The sequence below is a fragment of the Rhynchophorus ferrugineus genome, unplaced genomic scaffold, assembly GCF_030347505.1.
Source record: "Rhynchophorus ferrugineus isolate W39M unplaced genomic scaffold, kcgeb_rfMv2 rfM9, whole genome shotgun sequence".
Classification (NCBI taxonomy): Eukaryota; Metazoa; Arthropoda; class Insecta; order Coleoptera; family Curculionidae; genus Rhynchophorus; species Rhynchophorus ferrugineus.
In genome coordinates this window covers 33,765,683-33,788,636 of record NW_027472588.1, presented here as the reverse complement: position 1 = coordinate 33,788,636, position 22,954 = coordinate 33,765,683, and the positions used below count along the sequence as shown (strand labels likewise).

General features: G+C 31.8%; 1 protein-coding gene and 1 non-coding gene across 2 annotated transcripts; one reads left to right on the top strand and one right to left on the bottom strand.

Moving 5' to 3' along the window:
- Positions 1-4,787: 4,787 nt before the first annotated feature.
- On the bottom strand, positions 4,788-4,890 carry LOC143203275 (U6 spliceosomal RNA). The gene has a single exon (XR_013007301.1). It is a non-coding gene; the product is annotated as a U6 spliceosomal RNA (small nuclear RNA).
- Positions 4,891-6,223: 1,333 nt separating this feature from the next.
- On the top strand, positions 6,224-13,852 carry LOC143203089 (larval cuticle protein 16/17-like). The gene is made up of 2 exons (XM_076415205.1): positions 6,224-6,428; positions 13,464-13,852. Exons 1-2 carry the CDS (start codon positions 6,301-6,303, stop codon positions 13,699-13,701), a joined length of 366 nt encoding a protein of 121 aa, XP_076271320.1. The 5' UTR covers positions 6,224-6,300; the 3' UTR covers positions 13,702-13,852.
- The last annotated feature ends 9,102 nt before the right edge of the window (positions 13,853-22,954 follow it).

The following is a 22,954-nucleotide window of genomic DNA, read 5'->3' as shown; positions in this document are numbered from 1 at the left end:
ATTTGACCTCTTTATTTCAGATCTGTCGAGAAAAGAGCACATTGACGTAGCGTTTTACGCTGACGACACTGCTTTCTTCACGGCCGCCAGGTTCGGAGTTACAATTCATGAACGTTTACATAAGCAGCTCGATCATGCTGTCAAGTGGTTCAAATTCTGGAGGTTGCAAATCAACCCCCTGAAAACTCAGGCCATCATTTTCCACAAGAAGCGTTACGCACTGCGCGTCTCGCAACTTAAGATCGACACCGCAATAATTCCATGGCTGGATAACGTCACGTACCTAGGTCTTCACTTCGACCGGCGGTTCGGTTGTCATTCCCAAACCCAGAAAGCAATCCAAAAAGGTTCGGGGATAGCAAATCTGCTATCTTCTCTGATCTGCCCTTCTAGCAGACTTCCCATCTCCATCAAATGCTTATTTTACAAGATGTTAATTCGGTCCGTACTCCTCTACGGATCTAATGTCTACTTCAAGTTTGTTACACCCAACCAAGTCAAACGGCTTCAAGTTTTCCAAAATAAGCTCCTCAGGAGAATATTAAACGCTCCATAGTTTGTCAGAAATAATCAAATTTATAGGAAAACTGACACTCCAGAAATCAAGCACTTTATATCTCAATCATTCCACAAACAACAACTCAGCTCAAGTTCTTCTGGAAACGCACTTGTTCGCGAGCTGGTCGACATGCTGGGAGCTTAGCACCGCGTCACCGCCAAGCTCCCCCCTTTTCCAGGCTGAAAGGACCTCATCCGTCGCTACAGTCATAACTTTTGCCCCCATACAACAGTATCCAGTTGTGTGTTAACTCAGGTTCGCGAATCAATAGAATCGTCGGGCCCTCGTGCCCAATAACGGCTGCCCGATCAGCGGATGCCATATCCCCAAATTTAATGCAGTAGCAGTAGTGATCCACAGGGGTCAACTGTGAGACGGTTTCGGTTTAGTGTATTGGTAAGCCCAGAGGCAGTCCCACATAACCCGGTCCAACTTGTCACTCCAGGGCAAGTCTCCGCGGCCAGGTATGTGTCATGCATTCCACCGCCCGGTTTTTAGGCCAGAATAAAAAAAAACCAAGATACTCAAGAATGAGCACCAAAGATCCTAATATATATTCTTAGCGTTTAATGGTTACAAAGTCGCTTTTCTGTACGAAAGTTTCCTTGATCATCTTTTAGTTATCATAAATATATTCTAATATAACATCTATTCGTCTTATAAAAAGAGTCATAGACCAGAAGCATAAAGAAAAAGCAGAGCTCATCATGTCTAAAAATATCACACTAGTTATCCTAAAAAAAACCAACCAAGAAAATAAGGATAAACTTAAAATCAAATAAAGTATTGGTATCCGATCACATATGATAGCCATAATGCCAATAACAATGCCTATAAAAGCTATAATGAGTTTTTCTGCCTATCTAATGCAACCTTTAGACTATCTATATATGTATCTGCAAACCGGAAAACGACGGGGATACCAATGATACCAGAGTCTATTAAACAACTAATCGATGTTATAATAGATGTTGCAGCCCTATTCCTCTATTAACAATTGTCTCAAATATATTGATGGAATACTACTCAAAGACCTAAAATGAATAACAAAATGTACTTGTTTGGATTCAGAAAAAAATACTCAGAGTCAAATCCACAGAATAATAGGCATTGCTGAACGTTGTGGAAAAAACAGCTTTTGTTTGTGTTAACACACAAACTGACTGTTAAAGTAAACAAAATGTATCCGAACAGATATGTAGAAATCTTAATCTACTGTATCTCCAACAGACTCTTCTTAATTAGACATGAATATTCTTAATTAAAATAAATACAAGCAGGAGTGCATTAAGACAATTTCTTAGAACGTCTATCTCTATCTTCTATCATCTATCTGCTCTATATTGATAGTATACCTTGTTAATTGCTATAGCTACATTCGTGGATGATACAGTACCTTCAGCAATGAGCAAGAACTAAAAAGCATTTATAGCAACTTCAAGCACTTTGCAAGAAAATAATAAAATTGACTAAAAAATGGCGAAAAAATTATAAAGATCGGGAGCTAAAATCTGTTTCAATCAATTTTACGAACAAAAAACCCCCACTGACTTTAAATTTAAGTGGCATCACTTTACTATGTGATATCAAAAGTAAAATACAGCTTCTTGGAAAAAATATGAAATGATAATATACAATAACATTTTAATTGCAATTTTGTTTATAAGTGGTAAAACTAATATATAAAAAACTACTAACTTTCGGGAAAGCAATATAAGGAATATTCAAAAATTATTGTATTAATTTTATTTTATATTTTTGTATTAATTTATTATAAAAGTATGGTGTGTGCGCAGTGGAGAATACGCGAAAATGAAACCTAAGAATCCCTTCAGTTAAGTAATCTTGAAGGATTTGTTTCTTTTATCAATTCAACACTTGTATTTACAGAAAATGTACATACTATCTTTTGATATCAACCACTGCGCTACCAACTAAACTACTTGCCATTTAAATAAAAAAGTATAATCTTTTAACTAATGAGAATATTATCATTTAATTTAAAAACACTATACACATTTTTATAATCCTAAAAAAATATAAATATTACCTCTAAAGTATAGACGATCAACAATAATCCACAATATATAAATTTAATTTGCATTCGATCATATTAGTTACTATAAATAAACATTTGCAGGAGAATATTCTTAGAATCCAAAAAAAATTATGTACATTACCTTACTAAAATATTATTGCTAATTTAAATAATGAACAATAACTTCTTTGTAACAGTATAAATACACATTGGTTGTACTTAGATTTTTTAATAATTCCATAATTTTCTCTCAAAAACCCAAAACATAAAACATCTCGATGACACTTTTATTATTATTGCTAACATTTTAAATGCCAACATTCACTATTTTTAAGCGTAGAATAACTACGGTTGATAGTCAGCCATGACAAAATTTAAACAACATCGTATCGGTTGAACTGAAAAAATTCAAATAATTTATCAACTGGTTAAGATCAAGATTTTAAATGTTATACTAGAATAAAATACTATTGTAGTAGAAGGAATCATCCAAAGATGTTTTTTCTTCTGGTTATAAATATAGTTTGGTGGCATTTTAGTAATTAATTTTCAGTTTGATAGCCCAATGCCATTTATATTGTCTAAGGATCTTTGATATATCTTTACTAGAAATAATTAATCGATGTTATTTATAAATAGTATAGCAAATTGAAAGATTTTTAGATTTATAAATAGATCTTATTTCAGGATTTATGATATGAATTTATTTATTATTCGAACTTGTCAGAATAAGGGCCGGATTAAATTTTATTATTTTGTTATATTTTAGAGTCTCCTTTTTACCAATTAGGGTTTATCTGGATTGGACCTACCGCTTAACGTGGGCTCGGAACCACAGTCGTCGGCATTAAGCCTACTGACTGGTAAGTGATCCCAGGCAAGAACAAAGACATCCGGTCTTACCCAGCCTGGTTAATGGCGTGGCTGATATCAATTTACATGTCGAATATATACTTTTGCCCTTTCTAATATATACAATTAATATCGATCCGTTAATCAATGATTCTTCCAAGGTACATAGGGCCATATAGATATCCAGCAGCTCCGCGGAGGAAACGCTAGTTAGTGATGGAAGCCAAAAGTTTCTCTCAAGTAGGCTAGAAGTGTAAGCGGCGCCCACAAAGTTTTCTCGTTTTGATCTGTGTAGATGATAAGATGATTCGGATAATTCACTTTAATTATCTATCGAAAAAGCCTTTTTATTGTAGAGAGACTAGTTGTTTCCTTATGCAAAGCCTTCATAGAGAATTCTGTGTGTATTTTTAGGAACTGCCATGGTGGTATAGTAGTGATTCCACTGTTCACATCTGAGATCGTAATCATCATTCAATTGCATATCCCCTGGAAGACTGATGAAGGGCGTATGTGCCTTTTCTTTATATTGATTCAGTCAGTGTTTTCCGTGGGACAAAGGTAGTGAACTGGTTCATTTCTGGATGGAATTTGGAGCTCTCGCCGTGACTTTAGTGATGAGATCTGTGCCTCGCACTGTAAGCTTTCAACTGGACCAGCGCGGAATGCTCCCAGTATGATTCTCATAGCGACGTTTTCGACAGGATCCAGTTTCTTCACGTATTAAGGGGGTGCCGTAATGTAGCACTGGCTTCCATAGTCTTTGCTTTTGATTAGCGCCTGATATATATTGCTTAATGATGTTCTACGTGCTCCCCAATTACTGTAGAGGGTCTTCAATGGGCGTATGTCTGCCACACACTTATCCTTGATATGATTTATGTGTGGGGACCAGTTAAGCCTATGGTCAAACATCAAGCCAAGGAATTTGTGTTCTGGTTTATTTATCAGGTTCTTACCCTCCGTCATTAGTGCAGCTATTCGCGAGCAGCTCCTCCATCTACAGAAATGAACACTCAGGGACTTTTCAGCTGGGAACTTCAATCAATTCCATCCTGCCCACGTGAGTAATTCATCGAGGCAGTTCTGTAATAGGAATTGGCTATGCTCATAGTCTGTATGTTTGTTGTAGATAACCACATCACCCGCAGAGATTCGGGCGTTGATGTAAGTGGGGATGACTTCGTTAATGGAGTTCATGGCAATAATGAATAGTATTGGGCTGATGCATGAGCCTTGAGGTACACCGTTAGTTTGATAATATGTTGATGATGTTACTCCATTCACTCTGACCCGAAAGCTTCAGTAAGCCAAGAAGGAGGCAACGAAACCGAGCATAATAATGTGGAATGCTTCACGATTTTGCGTGTCATCCTTGCGCAGGGGCCATGCTAATCTTCTCTGTATCGTTCCAATTTTAGTATATGTACCGCCGAAGCCCTTTTATTTGCCTAAATATTTGCCTTTTTAAGTTATTTTATAATCTCGTTTTTGACCACTGGAATTGATCTAGATTACATTAACAATATTAACAAACAATTTCTAAATATAATTAAATTAACGAATAATTCTTTCATTTTTAATAACGTGAGAAGTGTAAAGGCGACAGGACGGTCCACCTACGGTTGCGATAGTCCCGGGTTCGAATCCTGCTGTGGCATGGTCGTAAATTTATGTTTGTAATTGTTTGATATTTGTGATTGTCCTAGGCAAGAACGTAAAATCCAACAAGTAAAATTATCCCAGTCACGCCAGTAACCAGGCTGGGTAAGACCGGATGCCTTCTTGGATGATTTTCTAAAGTTGGTCACTCGCCAGTTACCGTGGTTCAGAGCCCACGTTAAGCTGTAGGTCCAGTCACTAAAAAATCCAAGAGGTTGACGTGACTAAAAACAATATAACATTTTTTTGTTAACGTGAAAAGTCACTAAATATCTATCTTAAACTCCTCTATGATATGATATTTGTAAACACACTCTATTTTGCCATACGCCGCCCATCTTAAGAGTCATTTTCTCTTTTCAAATTCAGTTTCATTCAGGTTCAAAGAACACTGAATATCAAAAAAAAATGCAAAACAGAAAATGCCGTTATAAATATATATAAAGAAAGTTAAAATATATAGAGTGGATAAAAAAAAATGTATCCACATTTTACAGATAAAAAGTTTAATTTCTTTAATTTCCGTAATTTAATTTACGAACAAAATAATAAAAACATTTCTGTGTTTCTAGTTGAAACTGTATTTAATGACTAATTAACGTATATAATTACAATGGGAGTATTTCAAATATCCATTTTAGATATATTTTTAATCCCCTATTATTATATTCCTTTTCTTCTCTAAACACCAAATGTAACTTTATAAATGTATGTATCTCATAACTGAATCTCATCATATAATATTAATAGTTAACTAAACTGTCTTATTTTTTAGTTTTTTCAAATATTTTTTTTTGATAATGTAAAATATATTGTAGATAAAAAACATAATTTCAAAACTTATTTTTTATCCCATAATCTTAATAATAATCACCTATTTTGATCGGATTATTGAAACTTGACATTGACCTGGTTGCATGATCGTTTCTAGGACACCCTATAGCTAATTTTTATTAGATTGAATCGCCCGAAGCGCCATATTCGATTTCGTGATATTAAGCCCTAATTTTTCCACCGTCATCATCTACATCAACCACTGTTTTTTTATCTATCTGATGTATATTAAACAATCTGGTTGACCTCTAGCTCTTCAGAAGATATCAGCCAACGAATTACAGAAGAAGGTTCTTTCGACATCGTTTTCATAAACGTTCAGTTACGAAGAACAAAGTAGAACAACAGCATCACAATGAAAACATTAGTAAATTGTTGTGTTTTGGTGTTTATGATTTTACTGTCGGTTTCTCAATCGCAGAAGCATCAGTCCAGAATCGTTGATTATCAAAACGAACGAAGAGATACTGGATATTATTTTAAGTAAGTTAAACTTATTTTATCAGTATAGTTATTTATTTGATAATTAAAAGCATATGTACAGACGATATATTTAAAAGAAAATTTAGGTTTAATTAATTATAGTCTTTATAAGTGTATTTATGTATACTTGGGCTCTTTCAAAATATTGTATATATAAAATATAACATATACGGTTATCCTAAAATTTAGACAACACAGTTATTTTTTAATTGTAATTTTCCAAAGCACAAATGGAGGCTTGTTATATTTTACAAATCAGTTACATATAATTAACATAATAAAATACTTACAATGTAAATAACAACTGGAAACCATGTCCCTGTTAAGCAATGCTCTTCTATATTTCGGTTTGTAGTTATCCTGTGTAAAATGTACATTAAAAACCCTTTGCTCTAATTTAAGACCTCACAAGAGATTGCCATCAGTTTTTCATTATTTATTGCTAAAATCAATTTCTGGCATAGATCAGGGTCCCTAGGAAAGCTGTGTATTATATTTGAAATGGCGCTACATCCAGGAACGCAACATTTGAGATATCTTAAGATTTAAACAAATCATTTTAACTAAAAAAGAACCATAAAAACGCAGTTAACAAAATAATAAATATTCTTACACGTAAGTTCATAAATTTTTTAAGTTTGCTTAGTCTGAAATGAAAGAGATTCTTTCAACAAAAGCTTTGTCAAAAAAACGCCAAAATTATTTTTTTATAAATCAAATTGTTTCTATGGGAAGCATAGTATTACCAAAAAAGTCCAAAATATCCATTAAATGCTTAATCATTTCCACCAAATATAAACATACGTATACTACGCCTTCTTATTTTTAGCATAGGCTTCTGAAAGCAGAAAGTGTCAAATTTCAGCTTTGCTACAAAATTTATACCTCGAGCCACCTGGCGGCAAATTAATAAACTAATACACTGTATCGCATGCGCCCATTTAAGATACACTTCTAAATTCTCAATATTTTATGGAATTATTCCTTAACTTGAATGTCATTTGGCGCCATCTTTCTGAAATTACATATCATTCACATACATATTCAATTCAATTTCTCCAGAAAGGACTCAGTATTCGTGTGGCGATATCAATACGAGTACTTGCTGCTTCACAGGCCACATTTTCGAAAACGCCGCATAAAATTCCCAATAAATAGTGACGTATTATTTATAATTCAGCTTTGTGACAATCACGTGTAGGTTTTCAGAACACCAAATGTAGAAATGTAGTACTTTTAACGATTAATGTAGCCATGAAGGTGAAAATCTTCATTAATTAGAGTAATTTTGCCCAACAATTTGCAGCGATTCAGCAACATCTGTTCCATATACCCCCTACTCCTACTACTCCTGATTATTTTATGGTTTGCCAACAACCACATAAGCAGCAGTAAATTCTAGTGTAGTTTAAATGTTTACATCCTTTATATTCTTATTTAGTTTGTGCTGCGTTTCCTACTAATTACACAATAAATAAATATACCTTAATTGGCATTATTAAAATCTTACTAATATTGTTATAGATTGAAAAGTAATATAGTAAAGAGATAATGTAAAATATAATAAATATTGAGTTTAAAAATGTATGAATAGGCACAGATATAGTGTAATAATATAGGTATCTTTAAAGTTTTTGATACCCGTGTTCATTTAGGTATACATTTTATGGATCCTGCTATCTATTTAAATAAAAATAAAATATATTAAGCCTATAAATTAGTTTCAATTAAGCATAATTGTGAAAAAATGTTGCAATATATATTATTCAAAGCATTGTTCATCGATAGTCGCTGCTCTTCCTCGTCTTTCAGATTATATATATTAGTAATGTATTTATACCTGTTACCATTCAATTCATTAATTTCTTTGTACTCATCTGATGTTATGTTATTTTTATACCCATCATGACCTTTAAAGAGATGATCTAGTCGTTTTTATTGCTATCAAATAGGTGAAATCATTTTATTGTTTCGGTTTTTCTGTTTAGCAAACAATGGTTTGAGTTTCGATGCTTCTATTAGGTGGCCTAAAAAGATTCAGCATTTGATAAATATTCAATAGATGAATACATACAAGGATCACTATTTATATTTTGGGAATTGGTAACACTGTTGTCATGTGAGCCAATCTGACGGTTCCATCGTAAAGTTTGACATTTTTGACAATATACGTACTAAGAATATTTTGTCGCACGGACACTATTTGTTTATTTTATACTTAGTTGAAAGTTTCGTCTCGGCAAAAAATGGAACTGAATAGTGAACAGGAGTGCATCAATCAACTTAATTTGACTTTTGGCGATGAAGTTCCATCAAAAGCCAACGTGTATCGCTGGTTTAGTGAATTCAATCATGGTCGTAGATCGCTGTCCGACGAGTTTCGTGAAGCTCGTCCAAAATCGGCTGTTGTGCCAAAACACATCGATGCCGTGTGCGAAATGATAAAGCAAGATCGTCATGTCACCTATTGTGAGATTGAAGCATCCCTAAGCATTAGTTCCACCAGCATATATGCGATTAAAAATGAACACTTAGCTGTGCGAAAGTTATGTTAGTGTTGGATCCCACCACATAATAAAAATTGACAATCGTTCAAAAAAGGCTTGTATCGATTGGTGCAAAGAAATGCTTAAGAAATTCAATCGCGGTGCTTGGAAAGAGATTTATAAAATCGTGACATGTGACGAATCATGGATATATTCGTAAGAGCCCAAAAGTAAGCAGCAGTCGACTGTATGGGTGCTCTAAGATGAATCAAATCCAACACAAGATGTTCGCGCAAGAAGCACTTCAAAGAAAATGGTGGTCTGTTTCTTCGGGAAAACTGGTCATATTGCAACAGTGCCTCTAGAGGATCATAGAACAGTAAATTATGATTGGTACATAACCATTTGATTGCCAGAAGTCTTCGGTGAAATAATGAAAACAAACAAGAGACGCCGAATTGTTCTTCATTATGACAATGCGAGCTCTCACACATCGGCTCAAACAAGAGACTATTTGGGCACTCAAAACATCTAATTGATGGATCATCCGCCGTACAGCCCTGATTTGACACCCAATGACTTCTTGTTCCCATCCATGAAAAATAAACTGCGTGACCAACGATTTCCATCGGTAATTAGAAGCTATTGAAGCTTTCAAAAATCATGTTTTGAAGATACTTCATTCGGAATTGAATAAATGCTCTGAAAATTGGTTTAAGCGTATGCAAAAGTGTATCGATCATCGTGGCGAGTACTTTGAAAAACAATAAAACAACAAAAACAATAAAAATATATTCGCCGCTTAACTATTTGTTTTTTTTTACTATTCCCGAAATATAAATAGTGACCCTCGTATATACTGGATATGTTTCTACACATTACTCTCTATACTGATAGATGTTTATTGTGAATCACGATATATGTATTTACATTTGGTATCCATAGAGTCTTTGGATAGAAATCTATTATTTTAGTTTACTTCAAAAATCTGCCTTTTGGCATTGTTAAAAATATAATATAAGCCAAGATGTAATATGTTATCGAGAGATGTAATATGTTATATAAAATGTATATTAATGTGTACGTCATAAAATAATTATGGTTGTTTTTTGTTTTTTATGTCAGTATTTTCTTTAGAATTATAGTCCATTCAAAATAACAGTGAACTCACATCCTCACAATATCAAATGTATTGCCTATCGCAATTTGTAAGATCGTTTTAAAATCAAACAATATTTTCGTTCTTATTTTATTCTAGTTAAAAAGAGATACAATGCTGTCTAATACATACGAACATGTAACCGAGTCAGCAAACAAAATTCGCCTTGTTGTCAAACGTCTGCAAAATTCTTCAAAACATTATAATAATACTTAGAAGTTATAAACCGGCAAATGTTTTGGCGCTTTGACTGTTTAGATACATTTTTAACCACTGCCTATTATTACCCTTATTGAAAATGCCGAAGCTATTAGATGATCAGAGTGTGAAATAGATGACTACATACATCTGATAAACATATACTTGATAACTTTAACATATATAAATTTTGAAGAAAGTTTATTTCCGGTTTTTCTAATCTATGCTTTAAGTCTCATACCTCCAATGAAATTCATTCAAAGAAACCATGCAATGGAGCCTTTGAAAGGTAACAGTGCACAAAATATCCTAAATACAAAGGTAGTGTCATTTATTAAAAAGTTATTACCCTTTAAAAATGGATTCCAGAAGGCCATACTTTGATTTTTTATTTCTAGAAAGCAAAAAAATAAGCAGAAAAAGCAGCAAATACATTACCATGGAACTAAACATCGACTATAAGATATATTTGAAGTATTCAAGTAAGACTGGACTAAGACTCAAATGGAGTGGACACAGAAGCTCTGGATAATTGGATTCTGCATCAATTAATAGCGAAAATGTTCAGAAAAATGTGTTTGCATTTATGAATGATGCCAAATGAACAAGAATGATTGCAGATATAGTATAACAATAATATGCAAAAAAATGTAGTCCGAAAACACTACACAAATGGTTTCAACTCCCGCATTGACTCCAAGGAATAATAATTATGACAAGATTCAAAAGGAATTGTGTGAGCTGCTTGATCCACTGTTAACAAAAAAACACTTTCGGAAATCATATTAAAATCACTTGCTTCAGTGTCTTGCACAAAAATCTCATTTCCCAAAGCTCTACATTGACTAAATGAGAGGTTTTTATTAAAAAGCGACAAAAGTTGAGTAATCAAAACGGGACATATACTATTAATTAGCATTTCAAATTTATAACAACTGTTAGAAGCAATAAAACCTGCTTGCTAGGTTTTTTAGCTACTTATGTTGATAAATGCCTTAACAGTCCCCCAGTAATGGGATCATACACTGCTATTTTTTTAAATTATAGAATATTCAATAATCTCATGGAACTAAAGAATTATTTAAAACTGAAATATTTTTTATTATTATTATTTAATTAATATATTGTTACTAGTCGTTTCCGTCTAACTTACAATTTGTCTTTATAATAACTTATATCTAGGTATATAACTAGGAAGACCCATCAGCCCTATCTCAGTCTCTGGTGAAATAATGTTTATACATGTCACTGTTATATTTTCTATTATATGCACCTCACTACACAACACTACACAAGATCAGATGGTTCGATTCTTTTGAGTCTGTGTCCTATTCTGGTGGTATGCAATAGTTGCAATATCTCAATATTCGTATGAGAATGCAGTCTTTCCTCATGCCCCCTTACAATTTTCTTGATTTCTTCACTGACTGTGGGTATCTGAAGGTCTCGATGTAGATAATCAGTCCTATATTATTTGGGTGCACTCACAATACCTCTGAGGACTTTGTTCTGAAAAATTTGTGTTTGATTTATGTTACTTTTTGCAGAACATCCCCATAATTGAACTCCGTATGCCCATATAGGTTTTAGTATTTGCTTATATAATAACAATTTATTATGTACTGTTAATTGTGATTTTCTTCCAATTCGCCAGTACATTTTTCTATATTTCAATTCCAGTTCCTTTTCTTTTCTTCTTTATATGTTCCTTTCAGCGATGTATTGCATCGAGAGTCATTCCAAGATATTATATATATTCCAAGATAGCGTTGTTGTTATATGGAATGATAGTATTATTTAATGTTATTGGTGCTTGTGCGGTCTGTTTATAGGTGAACTGCACATGTACAGATCTACTTTCATTAATTTTTATTTTCCAAGCTTGTGTCCGATTGTTTATATTGTCACTTGCCTATTGTAATTTTCGTGAGGCTTCTTCACTATTGTCTCCGACAGCTATAATCACAGTATCATCAGCAACGTAGCCATCGTAATATTTTCTATTTGTGGTATATCACAAGTGTAGAGTAGATAAAGCATTGGCCCCAGTACACTTCCTTGTGGTACACCTGCTTTAGCACCTTTTATTGTAGAGTAAGCTTCTTCTTGTTTGATTCTAAACATTCTGGTTGTAATATATGATTTTAATAGTTCGGTGTGTTGTTTTGGTCGCATTTTCTGTAGTTTATGAACAAGGCCTTTTACTTTCGTAACAATTGAAATATTAAGTTTCTTTTTAAGTACTATTTCTTTTAGCTTCAATGTAGGGATACCGGAAAAATATCGATATATATATCGAAATTTTTGAAAAAAAAATCGTTATTTTTGTAAGCCGACATTTCTCAATAGTTTTTCAAAAAAAAACCATATTTCATAAATATTATAAAAACATTTAATTATTTTTAATAAATATTTTAAATTGATACATAATTTTAAATGTTTATTGTATTTTCGTACTTAATTGTAAGTGTTTATTAAAAGTGTCAATATATACTCTCCGATATATCGATAATTTTCTCGGTGGCCGACAACCGTACTTCAATGCACTTCCCCAACTATATCTTCAGCGAACTTATGAATCCATATACGGTAGCAGTTTTATTGATCGTATATCCCTCAACACCAGCTATTAAAATAAGCTGCATGTCGAAAGAATTCAGGCTTACATGAAGAATATACACTAAAAACTGATGCTAACAATTTGTTTATGAATTTACTTCACATCACATCTTAATCCTGATTCGTGAGCATGATGGTAGGTCCTAGATTCATTCATACTTCATACATAAAAAGCGACGATCAAAGTTATTATCACCATCTCTAAAACATACCAAAATTCCTAACAAAATCCCATTTGGATGAGTGTTTGTGACATTGTTAGCCAAAACAATAGCACATAGTTTTCTTTAACCAAAAGTTATCATTGTATCTAGGTATTAATAACATTCAACCTTCAACCAAATTCCTCTAGATCAAAGAAGGATATGCCAGAACTAAATTGTTCACCGAGGATATCTAATGTTGCTTCGTGATGCTTATAAAATTCGGAAGTATTTAACAACAGAATTTTATATAATGAATTAACAGAATCGTAATAAATATCTATTATCACTGCTAAATAAAGATTGATAATGATAAAACCCTTTAAATCCCAACATACATTATTGTAACTAATATAAATCTATTGCTTAGATATGTGACTGATGATCGACAACTACGTGAAGAAACTGGCGACCTATTGCAGAAAGATGGCGAGGATATTCTCTCTGTACATGGCACGTTTTCATTCATTTCACCAGAGAACAAACAGATCATAACCAATTATGTTTCCGACGAAAACGGATACAGAGCTAAGCAGGAAATCAAGCAGCTGTATGATGTGCCAGTTGAAGCTGTATCGTCGCTGGCTGGTGGTGGATTGCCACTGTAGATTAATAATAATGTTTTAAATAATTTAATCAGGATAATAGTACAAATATTTGTAAAATGCTCATATATCTTTAATATTTATAATTCTATCATAATTTATTATTATTACATATTTATTGTAATCAAATTAAATCATTTAACTAACTGATAAATGACTAGTTTTATATAAAAAAATTTTATCTAGCTGCAACCAGAATTACACATGTTTATGTTTTCAGAAACATCTAGTTTTTTTAATACACTACAAATTAATATAGATGTATTTTATTAAAGCTGTTTCACAATAAATTGTATGGAATTAATATTCAAATGAGATGGGGAGTTGTGACATATTATTATATTTATAAATATTATTTAAAAATGTTTAATTAGTATACTTTATATTCCATTTAAATTTCATAATCTTCCAAGGTTAATTGTTGGGATAACAATCGTTTTTAACATATATTTGAATAGAGAAATATAAATATTTTTGAAATTAACTATATTTGGAAATGTTATATAATAATTTGTTATATTATAACGACATATCTATATAAATACGGGGAAAGTCCAATAATATATCACTATTTCAGGTTGCTAGATTGTATAGAAAAAGAATTAAATCATAATGTACATTCTAATTTAATAAACATATATTTTATCATATATTTTTATAACATCTACATATCTTACTCATCTTATTAAGCACTTATGACTATTAGAAATATAATATAGTAAATAATTATATAGTGTAATTATATATCATTATATTATAACTACTGCACAAATAAATTACGAAACGTGTAAAGTTTACCTAAGAGATAATAGTGTCCATTCTATCCAACGTTAATGAAACCCGTGATCACCTTAAACCGCAATGAGATGGATTTAATTGAATAAAGGTGTTTTTCAGAGCATGGACGTTTCGTGATTGCAATAGGTCATGGCTATGGGACTCTGAGCAACTTTAATCCAGTTTTGGTGATATTACAGCTGAATCTGCGATACTCTTACCCCTTTACACTACACAAGTATTACTTGAAACATGAAACTCTTAGTTATATATCAGACTGAAAATTATTTTTTTACTGGAAGATTTCACTAGAGTTTATACCAGGTAAAGTTAAATGTTATTAGTCTTCAAGAGTAATGACCAGCCGAAAAAAATCTAGGATGAAGAAATATGCCCTTAAGTTGGACTGAGCCATCAGTAGATATTGGTATACATTCTAATTGAGACGTTTGAAACAAACATTGAGAAAAGACTCTAAATGCTATATAAATACAATGAAAGTCAATAAATTACTAGGTCAAATTTTTTTAAAAAGGAATATAAAAAGTACAAAGCTCTATATTAATTATCTTATATAATGGCGAAGGTGCTAGGGTTGGAAGGAAATACCATATGAGCAGAAACAAATTATAAAATGTATCTCTTTTTGGCGGTACATTTAATTTAACTACAATATAATTACGTAATTTATAAACATTATACACTCTTTATCCATGCCTCATTAATGTGTAATCTATTAAAAGTAATTGTCGCCTAAAACAAGGAAATTTTGATATTTTATTACTCTATTCCATTACTCTATCGTAAAGTATGAAGCATGCACTTTCAAATACTTTCCAATTATTAATTACTCATATATATATAATGCATCTTCGAAAATTCGATAAATTCTCGACGCACTACGTTAAAACGCAACAAATTGCATAACGGGCAGCAATACATGATGCAATGCCAGTTTCTCATCATTACAATTACAGGTAATTAACCAGAAAATTAAAAGGACCGGTAAATAAATATGTTTACTGAGTTTCCTTGATACTATTTCATCAAGTGTTCTGTGAAATAAAATATAGCATTATATTTAAATTATGATTATTATATAATATTATAGTAAATGTATTTATCAACACTTAACTGATAACGAAATAAAACCTCTTCTCCTATTTATTTTATACAAATATTGTATTAAGTTTACATAAAATAAGTATCAAAAATTGAATTAGCAATTGAAATTGTCTGTTTATTGCCCTATTTTGGTGAAGGTGCCACGTCTAACCGTTTCAACCATCCTTGCCTTTTTAAAAAATCTTGTATTTTACAAATCTTAACACTGTAGTGTATTCAAAAAAATTGTTTAATATCTACGATATTTCTACCTACATTAATTAAATAATCATAAAATGGTAAACAGTGCAAGTATTGTTTTATTTTGCTTGCTTGTGTTACCTAATAAAATACAATTAAAGGGTGGCACATCAGTCTATTCTTATAAATAGTGTTATTTCGATAATGGCAACCTTAGTGCTTCTGACACTGACATACATAGTATCACAAATTCAATTTGGAACTCCATAAACCCAAATATAATGATTGATTGGTTGGTTTTTATCAACAAACGATCCAACAGATCCTACGGCTTTTTAATCAAATTAATTTAATTTATTTTTTAGGTATCTTTAAACAAAGCTATCTAAAAAATAACAAATATATCTTCAAGTCCCTTTAATAAAAGTATTTCTTAGGTGCAATACCAATCTAACACTGACTATAATGAATGTTCTTCTTGCACCATTGACGAAGTATTTCACATGAGTGCTGTGATGCTTTCTGTGTAGACTAAAGAGATAGCGACAAATATCAAAGTTATAAAGATAGATTAATTTTTCTTGAAGGCGATAATTATAGGTGTATCTTGATAAAGTATTATTTTGGATTCACACACTTACCAGGTGTACCAAAAAGTCATTATGGATTTTCCTAACAGATGTCGCTAGGCTTAAGTATGCAAAGTTATGATTAGATACATGTGTCATTTTATTCTACTGACATCAAGCTTCAAAGCTATTAATGTGATATTTTGCGAATATAACCCCATCATAGATTTATACCTCTTTGAAAATGTCAAGTTTCGTGCCTGAAAATGTTCATTTGAGGCACGTATTACTATCCGTGTTTAAGGAAAAGAAAAAGCCATCGTTTGCTGGTAAAAACTTGCGGTCAACATGCTTTAATTTTAAAAACATGTGAGGGATGGTTTCGAAATCTCACAAGTGGTGATTTCGATGTTCAATATAAAGAACGTTCTGGTAGACCGAAAAAGCTTGAAGAGACAAAAATGCAAGAGTTATTGGATGAACAAACCAAACTCAAAAACAATTATCAGAAGCATTAAATGTGGCTCAAGCAGCGATTGAGTCGTGAAATGCTACTTCAAATATATGATCGTAAGTCATTCCTACAAATAAAATGCATTTTTGTTAAATACTCTAAGCGCAAAACCGGCCGATCGACTCTAAAGCCAAATTTTCTTGATTGCAAGACAATGCTCTATGTTTGGTGAGACTAGAATAGCGTGGTATAGTACGAACTGTTGAAACCTAGTGAAATAGTTAATAGTGATCGCTACCGACAACAAAAAATCAATTTTAACCCGAAAACACGGCAAAGCGATATCACAGCACGATAACGCACCATCTCATAGAGCAAAACAGGACAAAGAAGCGTTGAAAGCATTTGACTATAGAAGTTTGGCACCAGTGGGACACGTGCTTGCAGAGGTTTGGGGCTCGATGGCTCGATGAATGGTTTTGCTGAAAGCACAAACAGTTTTCTCGTACGGTATCCATAAATTGTCTGAAAGAAGGGCAAGATGTATAGAATCAAATGGTCAACAATTTGAATAAATACAATTTTCCATTTTCATGAAAATTAAGTAGTTTTTTTTTTTCGAATTTAACACTTTGTTAAGTATTATAATTAGCTTTGGGAACAATCGACTGAAAACAGTCGATAGTCGCAAAACAGTGGAAGCAAATAGTCCAAAAACTAGCGACTGAAAACAGTAATTACTAAGTTCAGTAAAATGCACAGTTCGACTGTTTTTTTAAATTCGTAATGTCAGACGAAGATGTATGAACCCTTTCTTGTATAAATTGTGGGAGGAAAGGACGGAGACAATTGCTTGGAGCAGTTAATTTTATATGTTTATATTTTCCAATGGTAGTATAAACGAGACGGAGATGTACATATTCGTTCACGTACTAACTTTAAAATAGAAAAGGAGAAAATTAATTACTGAATACTATTAACTTGTAATGAAAAATTTCAGTTTAAACGAACTAGAATTACTTTTATATTTGAATGTTCTTTGAATCTGTAAAAAGGAATGGAACTTTTCTATGGGATGGAATAGTACCCCACAAATGTTTTATGATATTTTAATATATTAATTACTATTTTTAAATAATATACTATAATAAATATAAACAACACAATACACTTAAACAAAACCTAAAAACTAAATAAGTACCATAACCATAAATACTACATGAAAATTAAGCATATACCTAATCATAGAAAAAAAATAATTCATGGCATAATTAAAAATTATGGCACAATAACTACTAGAGCTTTTTAAAATAAAGTCTTGCTTTATTTATTATTGAACGGAAATATTTTTTAACAAAGTCGAGAGAGTAATCCAAATATTACCTATTATTGCCATAAAAACAGTTAAGAGTATTTTACTATTTATCATTCACAATTTTAATATTTTTACCCTATTATATTAACATGTTGAAAAATATCGTTCCAAAATGTTGCTCTATTAATATGCAATGTATTGTTGTTTACAAGCAAACTACCAAAAAATTGTAAAACTATATATATTATATATAAATCTATATGAGCATAAATTTTAAATACAATTTTGTATGAATGAAATGAGCCGGAACGTTAAAAATCAGTCGAAAGAAATTAGTAGAACCAAAAATAGTAACTAAAAAAAGTACACGACTGAAACAGTCGATAGTAGATAGTAGCAAAATCAGTCGGACCGAAAATAGCGACTGAAAACAGCCGACTGAAACAGTCACTGGTAAACAGTAGTAAAATCAGTCGAACCAAAAATAGCGACTGAAACAATCGATAGTAAAAAGTAGTTAATTAGTAAACAGTTGATAGTCGATTTCAGTCGATAGTTCCCAACACTGATTATAACTATTTGATGAATAACATTAATAATTTATATTCACATATAGTGTATATTCACTCTCAAGTATTTCAAATGAAATAATCTTCAAAATTTATTCAAACAAAATGCCATATGTTTTATACATCAGTTGGTTCGTCATCATAAATCTTCAGCGTTTCCCAGATTAACACATTGAGACACAAAACGCGATTAAAGCCGAAATACATTAATCTATAGCAATAATGTCATTGTCAACCGAATAGTGTCACAACGATAATCCATTATATAAATATTTCGAAAGAAAATCTTGTTTATCATCATCCAAAAATCCACCCAATATTTTACCAGATTCCTTTTAGTTATTTATTCGAGATAAGCCTGTGAAACTACGGCCTGTTCATGTTAATTTACTAATCCGTTTTTGGTAACGTGATATAACTCTGTTGTTTCATTGATGAAACGAGTCTAACCTTTCGGGTCAAATGTGTCGCAAATGTTAGATTTACGTAAAATTAAGAAAAAAATCGGGATTAACCTCATTTCTAATGCTATTCCTAAAAAATCTTCAGTATAACTTATTAATTAAATTATTTTGAGCACATATCAACATATTACTGTGAAAAATGGTAAAACGTAAAAATCATGGTGCAAATTGTGAATAAAGAATATTTTTTGTACATTATGCATCGTTTAGTTGAAGATAGAAAATGATTTTGTTAGAGATGTTATTCACATCATAATAATATTATTAAATTATGTTTATATCGATAAAATAGTTTGTGCACTTACTGTTCTTACACATTTCGTATATTTGGTCTCGAACAGAGCCAATATCAAGGTGGTCAAGATTCATCACCCTCTTTGTATGTAGACGGATTTTCTTGGGTGAATCTAACGTATTATTCTTCATTTAGTAAGCGATGTTATTCACTGTACCCGCACTAATATTTAGCGCAGCAGCAACATGCTAAAAACATTTTAAATAAAATTGTAGGGACATATATTATTTAATATCATCAATAATTACTTCTCTAATGAAAATTATAGGCAAAAGGGGGCCTCCATTATTTCGTAATAAATATTAATCAAAGTATTTTAAATCATATCCGCTAGAATCTTTTTCCATCTTTCGGACAATAAGACGATTTAAAAATAATGTACCAGCCAAGCCATGTTGTGTCAATCTAAAGAAGTACATTAAAAAGTACTGTATCGGGTGAATACACTGAGTACAGAAGAAGAACCGATTTAAGCTGTAGTGTATCCTTCACACTACAAAAGAATAAACTTTGCGCATGTTACTTGCTATTAATGGTGTTTTTGCAACAATACGTTGTGCAGTTTGTTCAGTTGATTCAGTCATTAGATATTTGCAATGACAGTTTCATTCGGTTTTAGGAGTTTTAGGAGACTTAATGGATATGAATATTCCAGTTGTGGGTGTCGATCTGGATAGCTCTTCTAGGCAAATATCTCAATGGAAAAGCCATAGGTTAGGCTTTTTACAACAGGAATTCACAATATACCACAGAACACCTTTAAATTTCACTTGATAAGCAATAAAAAAGTTGAACAATGAGACCTTTATATCACATGTGAACTTCTAGAGATACCTGATTCTGTGGAGCTGGATATTCGTCCAATAAGTCTTGCAATTTATTGTCTTTCAACCTTTTGGATCCCCTCGAGGTCGCATTCTTGGAGTCTGTATACTAAATAATCTAATAACACACATTGCAACAATTTTAGTTAGTTCATTGAAATGGAAACCTGCTTTCTTTATGATTTTTTTTTATTTATATCATATTTATTTGCTTTGATTGGTATAGTTTTTTTATGCAAGGTAATAAACTTAAATAAACTTCAAAATACAAATTGAGGTGTTATTGTTAATTAATAAAGTAAATAGATAAGTAAAATATAAAATGTGCATGATATAACTATTAAGTAATAAATGTTAGATCAGCAATCGCTCCAAAGTTATTCCAAATATTCATTAACCAAATATACTGGAACCTTCTTTAGACCCATTCTTTAGGAATGAGGTGCTTGGTAAGAGGTAACGTATCACTATATTAATTAATTTTTAACTATCCCTATACAAGTTAAGATTAAATTTTTAGATGACATGAACTGAACTATAGACTGAACGTACTACTTATTGTAGCCACTGATTACCTACGATTGACACCCTTTGAGGCATTACGTTTCGGCAATTGGTGAAATCAACCAACTGGGAAGTAAGCAACGTCATTTCAGAAGGCAGTTTACTTAACCACTAGGATATTGGTGTAACTAAGACGAATTAGAGCACTTGTTATTGTTGGAAACTTACTTTATTTTTTGAAGTTATCCACGAATCGATATATTTTTTGGTATTTTCATGAGAAATGAGGCGCTGCTCAGGCAGACTATGACTCATATGTTGAAACAAGTAACAAGTGGGGTAAAAGTCCCGCTACCATTTTGATTGCGCGCCATCTAGATTATGTGACGTTTAGCTCAGTTTCGCTTTAACCATTGTATTGTGTGATGCAATTTCTGTCAATAATGGAACGATTATTTTCGATAAATATCGTGACTATTTCTACTCGATCATGTGGCGTATATTTATCCATAACAAAATCTGGAGATCTACACAAAATAATCGTTAAAGCGAAACTGAGCTAAACGTTAAAAAGCTAAATACATAACTAAGATGGCACGCAATCAAAATGATAGTGCGACTTTTGCCACACCTGTTAGTAATCAGAAGGAGCAAGGTTTGGGGAGTAATTCCATTTTAATGTTTCCAAGTATGTTTTCACTGGATTTGCACTTATTCAAAGGCATCATTTGTAGTCCCGCTCACCATTTATGGTTTCTTCGAGTATTTAATTAAGTATTTAACATGTTGAAATATATGGAACAGGTTTACCATTAGCTTCATACAGCATTCGATGATCTTCAGTCGCCATTTTAATTAAATTGAAGTAAAAAGGTAAAGAGGCAGTCATTTTCAACGCACTAAAAAAAATGTATCTTCAAAGATCGACCAAATGGCGCATACTGGAAGTGAAACCTGTTTGTGAGTCTTTAACATGAAGTTGGTTACAAATACACTCGAATCGATTAATACACACTAACCCACTATCGGTTTTAAGTCCTTTAAAATTAATGTATAGGCATGATATGAGATTGAAATCAGTAATATTGAAAATAACTTCCACAACCCTTTAATTATGAGAAATTAGATCTGGTATCAGTTATCAAGTCAAGTCATCAATCAAGGTAAGGCCGCGGTACCTGTAAAAGGAGACCTTGATACGAAATAGACGAAATTCCACCGACTTTTTTGGACTTGTCATTGCATCATAAGAGCGTTCAACGGCATTTTGGATCGATCACATTACGTATATTTGTTGGCGTATATGTAAACAAATTAATGAATAATTAAGAATAACATTTTTCACATAGTGTCTAGATAAATAGGATACGATTATTGTACGTTATTAAATAACACTCACGACTTTCACATTCACATTCTACGAATCATTTTAAGATTAATCAAAACAATAAAATATTTTTGAAAGAAAAATGAACGGATTTCAAAAAATAAACAAGGAACTCTATAAAAATTAAAAAATAATCAATCTTAGATTTTTAAGGCTAAAAAACGTTTTAAAATAAAATATGTACATAATAATCGTTGCAATAACTAAATAGAAATAAACAAATACCTCAAGTAAAAACCTATAGTAAAAAGTAGTCAATTACTAAACAGTCGATAGTCGATTTAAGCCGATAGTTCCCAACACTATTATTTATTCAATATACTACACCTATTTTATATTCTACTATATACACACAATTTAGCTTAACATCTACCTAAACCTATTTATCTATTTTCAATATCATTTTAACTACTACCAACTGATCACGTTCGTAATTTAATTTTGTTTATATATCACAAAATTATATTAAATTTGTATTGTCTAGGCTCGACACCGACTTCAAACTGATCCGTCTCTTGTATTGTCTATATTTATTATAGTATATTATTTGAAAATAACAATTAACATATTAAAATACCATAAAATACTTGTGGGGTATTATTCCCTTCCGTACAAAAATTTCATTCCTTTTTACAGATCTATAGAGCATTCAAATATAGAAGTAATTTTACTTCCTTTACAATGAAATTGTTAATTGCATGTTAATAGAATTCAGTAATTATTTTTTCCCTTTTCTTTTTTAAAGTTAGTACGTGAAGGAAGATGTACATCTCCGTCACACTTATACTACCGT